The sequence below is a fragment of the Patagioenas fasciata genome, chromosome W, assembly GCF_037038585.1.
Source record: "Patagioenas fasciata isolate bPatFas1 chromosome W, bPatFas1.hap1, whole genome shotgun sequence".
Lineage (NCBI taxonomy): Eukaryota > Metazoa > Chordata > Aves > Columbiformes > Columbidae > Patagioenas > Patagioenas fasciata.
The window spans coordinates 3436270-3445556 of NC_092559.1; the positions used below are offsets into that span (position 1 = coordinate 3436270).

General features: G+C 40.8%; 1 protein-coding gene across 1 annotated transcript in view; it reads left to right on the plus strand.

Moving 5' to 3' along the window:
- Positions 1-8842, plus strand: part of LOC136114593 (zinc finger protein 462-like) — an 84429-nt gene extending 75587 nt beyond the window's left edge. Inside the window, exons 11-12 of the mRNA XM_065859973.2 lie at positions 661-775; positions 6507-8842. Coding sequence (XP_065716045.1) covers positions 661-775; positions 6507-6705 — 314 coding nt within the window. The 3' untranslated portion in view covers positions 6706-8842. The remainder of the gene's footprint in view (positions 1-660; positions 776-6506) is intronic.
- The last annotated feature ends 445 nt before the right edge of the window (positions 8843-9287 follow it).

Sequence of the window (9287 nt, forward strand, 5' to 3'; positions counted from 1 at the left end):
TATTGCAGGGCAACAAGAAAGCATGGCAGATGCTCTCTATTAACCCTCACCCTCCCCACTAAGGAAAGGGAATAGGAGGAAAAGGGAGAGAGATTTACAAGTTTGAAAGTTAAAAAAAAGCTTTACTAATAATACTAATAATGAGAGAAAATAATACAAACCCAATATTGAATTTCCAAGCTTTTTTAAATACAGAGAGCAATAAAACATCTCTACAAATAGATATAACAGACTTAAAATGAAGGATAGGATTTTTCAGCTGCAATGTGTGTTGTGACTTTTCAGGATGGCTCTGTGCCTTCTTGAAATCCTGGTCACTTCAGAGAACCTCAGTTTCCTTTTAAGTACAATACAAAACCTTGGCTCTTTATGTAGGTGTCTAAGTGGGAAGCACTCCATTATTTTGAAAGTCCTATTCCCCTCTCCCCTTTCCATATTGTAGTTAATTGACCTTTTCTCATAGTGGTGGTTATAGAACTTTCACACCTTGCATTTTTAGGATAGGGAGAACAGTTTCAGAAATACCTACTTTTTAAAGGAAAATCATCTTCAGGACATTTTTCCTCCCTGAAGGGCAGCAGGGAAGATCATAGTATAATCATAAAGGTCCCTTCTTGCCCTGATGCTCATGAATGTGCAGATAATATTGTTCTCTCCCAGAGACCATCGTGTATCCTGACAGTAGAGCTCCAGAGAAGCGCTTTCCATGTGAGTTCTGTGGTCGATCATTTACAGAGAGCTCTGAGTGGGAACGACATGTGCTGAGGCATGGCATGTAAGTTGGTTTGCAGACTCCTTTGCATAACTGCTAAATGTAACAGTTGATCTTTGTGCATCTCCCCACCCATTCCTCCCTTCCCCACCCAAGAAACCTGTAATGAAAGCAAACATGGGAATATGACAGATTATTCTAAAAAGGGAAGAATTCTGCATAACACAAACATTGTTGGATGCAATTATGAGATGCATTTACTCAACAACTAGGTTGGTGCAAAAGTAATTGTGGTTTTGACTGGACTGTGAATTTTAAATCACTGTAACTAGGCTCAAACACATCTTTATTAATCAAAATAAGAACCATTACAGTCAACACAGTTTTGCCAATGAGTTTGTTTATTCCTGTAGTGTAAAAATATGTGCTTCAGGATTCAACAAACTCTTGGAAAGCTTTTTCTGCATCCTGCTGGTTGTGGAAGCATTTTCCCTGTGAAAAGTTGTCGAGATGCTTGAAGAAGTGGTAGTCGGTTGGCAAGAGGTCAGGTGAATATGGTGTATGAGTTAAAACTTCGTAGCCCAATTTGTTCAACTTTTGAAGCACTGGTTGTGTGACATACGGTCGGGCATCGTCATGGAGAAGAATTGGGCCCTTTCTGTTGACCAATGCTGGCTGCAGGCATTGCAGTTTTCGGTGCATCTCATGGATTTGCTGAGCATATTTCTCAGATGTAATGGTTTTGCTGGGATTCAGAAAGCTGTAGTGGATCAGACCAGCAGCAGACCACCAAACAGTGATCATGACCTTTTTTTACTGCAAGTTTGGCTTTGGGAAGTGCTTTGGAGGTTCTTCTCAGTCCAACCGCTGAGCTGGTCATCACTGGTTGCCGTATACAATCCACTTTTTTTCGCATGTCACAATCCGATCAAGAAATGGTTCATTGTTGTTGAGTAGAAGATGACACTTCAAAATGATTTTTTTTATTTTCAGTCACCTCATGAGGCACCCACTTATGGAGCTTTTTCACCTTTCCAATTTGCTTCAAATGCCGAACAACCATAGAATGGTCAACATTGAGTTCTTTGGCAACTTCTTGTGTAGTTGTGAGGATCAGCTTCGATGATTGCTTTCATTTGGTCATTGTCAACTTCCCATGGCTGGCCACTATGCTCCTCATCTTCAAGGCTCTTGTCTCCTTTGCAAAACTTCTTGAACCATGACTGCACTGTTCGTTAGCAGTTCGTGGGTCAAATGCATTGTTGATGTTGCAAGTTGTCTCCATTTTGAACTTGAATAAGAAAATTGCTTGAATTGGCTTTTTGTCTGACACTATTTCATAGTCTAAAAGAAATATAAAATAAACAGCAAGTAATAAGTCAGTAACCAAAAAAAAAAAAAAAAACAAAGCAAGAAAGGCACATTGAAGTTATGTATAACATAACCACATTTATTTAAGAATGTATTCCAATACCAAATGGCAAATTTCAACAATGCAAAAACTGCAATTCCTTTTGCACCAAACTAATAGATGCTTCTGTCCATCCTATTTGACCCAGGAATCCACAAGGTAATGGTTGTTTTTAAACCTGTACCTGAATATATCTGTATGTTCAAACACCCTTCCAGCTTGAGGTCTAGAGCAGACCTCAAACTGAAAGAAACCTTTATCTACAGATGGTCATTTCCAGAATACAGATCCTTCCAGAAATTCCCTCTGTTTGGGAGTTAAAATCTAGCGTGATCAAATCCAAATGTAGCACATAAATGTTCTGTGCTATGATCCTAAGGCTTAAACTTCATTTGAGGGTGAGTAGCAGTTTGTTGGTCCAAAATTAACATTACTTGTGTCTGTTGTTGATGTTTGCTTGCCAGGAAAGCAACATGGAAATGGCAGCAAATTATATGGAATATGGGTTTCTTTTGGCTTTTTCTCTTCCTTATTATTTCTTTCTAGCATGCTTTAAACTAAAATTGGAGTTGCAGTGCAAAGAATTATGTACAGAGAAGTTATAAGGGCTTCAAGTGAAGGAAAATCTCAATAAGTGTGCTCCCCAAAAAGCACATGGAGAAGTTAATAGCAAAGATCTTTTCCTTTCATACTAATAAATATCAGTCCATGCTGTGAAATAATAGGCATGTCTGAGACATTAATTTTCCTTCTCTTGACAAAGATCTTTTCAACAGAATCACAGAATGGTTTATGTTGAAAGGGATCTCTGGAGGTCCAACTCCCCTGCTAAAGCAGATAGACCTAGAGCAGATTGCACAGGAATGCATCCAGGCACTTGTTTGTATCACCAGAAGGAGACTCCACAGCCTCTCTGGGCAGCCTGTGCTCTGTCACCCTCAAAGTAAAGAAGTTTCTCCTCATATTCAGATGGCACTTCCTATCTTTCAGTTTGTGCTGATTACCTTGTCATTGGGCATCACTGAAGAGTCTGGTCGCATTCTCTTGATACCCACCCTTAAGATATTAATAAGCATAAATAAGATCCCCTCTCAGTCTTTTCTCCAAGCTGAACAGACCGAGCGCTTTCAGCTTTTCCTCATAAGAAAGATGCTCCAGACCCTAATCATCTTTGTAGCTCTCTGCTAGATACTCTCCAGTCATTCCTTGTCTTTCTTAAACTGAGGAGCCCAGAACTGGACACAGTACTCCAGATGCAGTCTCACCAGGGCAGAGTAGGGGGGGAGGATAACCTTCCTTGACCTGCTGGCCACACTCTTCTTAATGCACCCCAGGATTCCATTGGCCTTCTTGGCCACAAGGGCACATTGCTGGCTCATGGTCAGCCTGTTGTCCACCAGGACTCCCAGGTCCTTCTCTGCAATGCTGCTTTCCAGCAGGTCAACCCCTAACCTGTACTGGTGCCTGGGGTTATTCCTCCCCAGGTGATGGGCCCTACACTTGCCCTTATTTAATTTCATCAGTTTCTTCTCTGCCCAGTCCTTCAGCCTGTCCAGATCTTGTTGAATGGCAGCACGACCTTCTGGTGTATCAACCTCTCCTTCCAGTTTGGTATCATCAGCAAACTTGCTGAGGGTGCACTCAGTCTCTTCATCCAGGTTGTTGATGAACAGGTTGAACAAGACTAGACCCAGTACTGACCCCTGAGGAACACCACTATCTGCAGGCCTCCAACTAGACTCTGCACAGTTCATCACAACCCTGAGCTCTGCCATCCAGCCAGTTCTCAATCCATCTCACTCTGCAGTCATCCAACCCACACTTCCTGAGCTTACCTATGAGGATGTTGTGCAAAACAATGTCAAAAGCCTTGCTGAAGTCAAGGTAGACAACATCCATTGCTCTCTCCTCATCTGCCCAGCCAGTCATGCCATCATAGAAGGCTCTCAGGTTGGTCAAGCATGATTTCCCCTTGGTGAATCCATACCGACTACTCCTGACAACCTTATTTTCCTCCACATGCTTCGAGATGACATCCAGAATGAGTTGTTCCATCACCTTTCCAGGGACGGAGGGGAGACTGACTGGCCTGTAGTTTCCTGGGTCATCCTTCTTGCCCTTTTTGAATATTGGAGTGACACTGGCTTTCCTCCAGTCCTCAGGCACCTCTCCTGTTCTCCATGACCTTTCAAAGGTGATGGAGAGTGGCTTAGCAAGAACATCTGCCAGCTCTCTCAGCACTCGTGGGTGCATCCCATTGGGGCCCACGGATTTGTGGATGTCCAGTTTCCCTAAATGATCTCTGACCTGATCCTCCTCAGACAAGGGAAAGACTTCCTTTCTCCAGACTTTCTCTTACCTCCAGGGTCTGGGATTCCTGAGGGCCCGCCTTAGTTGTAAAGAATTAAACAAAGGCAGCATTCGGTAGCTCAGTCTTCTCTGTATCCTCCACCAACGTGGCACCCACCTCATTCAGCAGTGGGCCCACATTTTCCCTAATTTTCCTTTTGCTGCTAGGTACTTGAAGAAGCCCTTCTTGTTGTCCTTGACATCCCTGGCCACATTTACTTCCAAGTGGAGCTTAGCCTTCTTCACCGCTTCCCCACATACTCTAACAATGTTCCTATATTCCTCCCAAGTGGCCTGTCTCTTTTCCATGAACTTCCTTCCTCCATTTGAGTTTTGTCAGAAGCTCCTTGCTCATCCATGCAGGTCTTCTGCTCTTTTTGCTTGACTTTTTGCTCATAGGGATGCACCAATCTTGAGCTTGGGGGAAGTGATGCTTGAATATTGACCAGCTCTCCTGGAACCCCCTGCCTTCTAGAGCCCTATCCCATGGGATTCCTCCAAGTAGGACCTTGCAGAGGCCAAAGTTAGCGCTCTTGAAGTCCATGACTGTAATCTTATTTATTGCTCTTCTTCCTCCTTGCAGGATCCTGAGCTTCACCATCTCATGGTCACTGCAGCCAAGGCTGCCCCCAACCTTCACATCTCCAACCAGTCCTTCTTTGTTTGTTAGTACAAGGTTCAGCAGCACATCTCTCCTTGTTGCCTCCTCTACCACCTGTGTCAAAAAGTTATTGTCAATGATCTGCAGGAACCTCCTGGACTATGTGTGTCTAGCTGTGTTGTCTTTGCAGCAGATATCAGGGTGGTTGAAGTCCCCCATGAGAATCAGGGCCTGTGATCGTGAGTCTACTTTCAGCTGTCTGTAGAAGACCTCATCGACTTCTTCTTCCTGATCAGGTGGCCTGTAGTAAACACACACAACGGCGTCGCCCATATTAGCCTGCCCCTTAATTCTTACCCATAAGCTCTTGACTCATTCTTCATCCCCCCAGAGAGCTCAATACATTCCAGTTGCTCTCTCATGTAAAGAGCAACTCCACCAACTCACCCTGCTGGCCTGACTTTCCCAAAAAAGTACATAACCATCCATGACAGCATTCCAGTCATGCAAGCTATCCCATCATGTCTCTGTAATTTCAATGACATCATGGCCCTGCGACAGCACACATATCTCTAATTCTTCCTGTTTATTCCCCATGCTGCATGCATTGGTATACAGGCATTTCATAGAAGTAATTGAGCATGCAGGTTTCCCAGGAGGGGTGCAAGAGGATCCACCATAGCCTTACACACCTTTGAGGTGGTTGGCCCTCTGGTTCTCATCTTGGGAGGCAGCTAAGGAACATTTGTCACTGCTCTGATTGGCCTGGCTTATTTGCCAGTTGGTTGCAATGGTGTGAGCATTGCCACTTTGGACCCTGCTCCCCCAAGTCCTTCAGTTTAAAGTCTACCTCACCAAGTTGTCCAGCCTGCTGCCAAAGATTCCCTTGCCTCTTCTAGACAAGTGGATTCCATCCCTCCCTAACAGATTATAGTCATCAAAGAATGTCCCATTGTCATAAAAGCCAAAACCTTCATGACAACACCCGCCACGAAGCCAGGAGTTGATGTGCATTATACATCTATTTCTGGCTGCCCCCTTTCCTCCAACTGGTAAAATGAAGGAAAAAAATAACTTGGGCACCAATATTTTTCATTTCCACCTCCAGGGCTTTATAGTCTTCCTTGATTCTGCCCAGGTTCTAGGCTGTCTTTGCTGACCAGAGTTTCTTCAAAGACAAGATCTCAGCCAGGACTGTCTTCCAGCATATGGAAGATGTTTCAATGCAATATTGTAGCTAGGCTGTGGAGGGATAAAGGATAAGAGAAAGTATTATTTCTTGTCTGTTTAAATAAAAATACTTGAAATGTTGCAAGCTTTAGTAATATTTATTGGTTTGTTTACTGATTGGGAGAAGTACTCTCCCTATTCCCTTGTATCCAAAGCATGTTTGGATTGTAAAGGTTTCCATTTTCTGCTGCTTGGATTTTCAGGGCTCTGAATGAAAGTAAGCAAGGGACCGGAGAGGACAGAAAACTGAAGGAGAACACAGAAAAAACTGTTAATACACTGACAGGAGAAGAAAAGGGAAACACTAATAAAATGGTGGTGGTCTTCAACAACAGTGAAACTACAGTCAGTGTTGTAGCTGCTGACAAACCTCTCCAAGAGACCTCAAAGGCCAAAAAATGAATAAAAATTGGTGTGATTTTAATCAACTTGCTTGAACAGTGGTGAATGGGAAGGGATGGGCAGGTGGGGTGGGCAGAAGGAAGAAACAAAGCTACTTTTAGTAATGAATGATCTATATTTCAAAGCACTGGTACCTATGTGAATATGTGTATATTAAAGTTATTTAAATTATGGAATAAGTTATTCCATTATATCACTGCATCTTTTCTTCTGGATCTTGACAATGGGAAGTTACATTCATATTGGACTAATGAAACTCCTTGCATCTCTACATTACACAATGTGCTTTGCAGTAGAGACTTGTACTGTTTACAAACAGAAGCATAATGAGCATGGTTGGGGGGAGTGATGTAACTTTTCAACATGCAAATTTCAATATATTATGATTTTCCAGACCAAATGCAACTGCTTTAGAAAATAAACCAAAACCAAGTCAGAAACTGCTTTACTTAAAACAGCTACCTGTTTCCTAATACCTCAAAATTACAGAGGAACATATCTGCATTTGTTAGTACTGCCTGTTGTCATTATGATTAAAGTAGAGAAACTGCTAGGCAAGGTGTTGAAAGGAGGAAGAAACAAAATTTTAAAGAAAGGAAAACAAATTGTGCTTAAAATCCCACTGTGGATTTTATTTCTTAAAATACTGTGATTTTTATAAATAAATAAATAAATAAATAATGAGAGAGTCTTTAATTTCTAGATAATGTTTTGTGAATTGCCATCCTTTATTCCAGGTAAGCTGTTTGTTAGTATTCAACTACAGTTCTAGTATTTGATAGAATTTAATGTGACTGACTGTGTGGTTTTGTTTGACATATGTTTATTTCTTATCAGCTGGAACTGTTGCAAAAATGACACAATTAACTTTCTCATGCAAAATGAGTGGTGGTGTTATTTTTTTCCAAAGGGGAAGGGGACAGGGAAAATAATTCCTGTGAATATAAAACTTGTTATTTCTGTGTTTAGCATTAAAAAAAAAATTTTTTTTTTAAACTAAAGAACCAAACTAACAGCATAGCTATGTAGCTTATGGGCCAAAACCATCGGTCCTCCTAATTATTCTGTCAGTTTTCCAATGAGCATCTATTTATCTCACACCAGTACTTTCTGTCAAGATTGGTGTCATAATCTCTTCCCCCCCACCCCCACTCTCCCCAGTTTGTGGGGTGAGTGGGTGTACTTTTTTTGTTTCGGTATAGTGGGAGAGAATGATGTCAATTCTTGTATCTTTTTTCAAGCAGAAGTGAAATAGTTACATACTACATTGATTCTGGAGAGCGCTAACAGGAGTTGCTAATCTTTCCCCCTACTCCTTAGCTTTTAACATGAGGGGAGCAGTATAGAATGAATAGGAATCTACATACCTTGTGACTGATCCTGCACTTTTTCTTTGATGGAAATCCTACTCGATTCAACAGCAATTTTGCCTGAATAAGGAATACAGGATCCAGTACCCATGGTATGTTCTGATTTTGAACAAAGAACTTCTTTCCAAAAAGTAGGAAATACTTGACTAAAACCTAGTTTTAGAAATGCATGTGTCTTTGTCTTGTTTGGGTTTTTTTTGTTTGTTTGTTTGTTTGTTTGTTGGGGAGGGGTAAAGAAGCTGCTGAGGAAATGTTGCCCTAGACAGCTTCAAATAAAATTGATGGCAAAAATTGCATTTGTTGAATTAGTGCTATTTGAGAAGCATAGTGTTTTGCTTTTAAAGATTCGTCAGTTGTGGGTTTGCAGGATTTTTTGGTTTTGTTTTGTGGAGAGTTGCTTTTTTTGGAAGAGGGAGGGAGTATCATGTAGAAAACACACTGAAGGGAAAAGTATTTTTTTTGTGCCTGCATTTGATTTATAATTGGCCTCATTTCAAACGTCTTTAAAAAGTTTCATACCTGGATTGAGTGTTTGTAATAGTTATCAAAAATGAATAAAATGAAACAATTGTGACATGCTTTAATCACTACTTTGTTTTTCAAATGACATGTAAATATTGTAATGCACTGGATTTTTTTTTGCTAACTTGTTAATAAAAATATGAGACCATAATCCTTTTAACAATCCCAGAAAGACTTTTCTTTCCTTTTCCTAAAAATGTATACCTGATATATTGTGGATACACATTTTAGATGCATTGTTATGTTGACTGTAATGATATAGAATTGAAAATAACTTTTTTTTCATTGTTTAATTTATACAAAGGAATTTTTCAGAGTTTGGCAGAAGGAAATAAATAGCAAAATGCTAACCCATTGGCTTCAGCACTTGGTGTTTCCTGACTTTTAAATTACTGATTTCTGATGGGGAACAGGAGGAGAATGTTGAAGTGTTGTGCTTGAAAGGTTTGTTCTTTTTTTAAAAAAAGGAAATTAATATAAACTGTAAGGGTATGTGGACGGAGAGAGCATCTGCTCCATTAGGTCAAAGATCTTTTCAGCACAAAAAGGAATAATAAGACAAGGAGGAAACCATAAACAAGAACATACAGAACCACAAACCTGATTGACATGATAAGGGAGGCAATGATGAGAATGAAACATGGTCAGTCATGCTAAGTGATAAGCCTAATTCCCTTAGCATTGACTCAT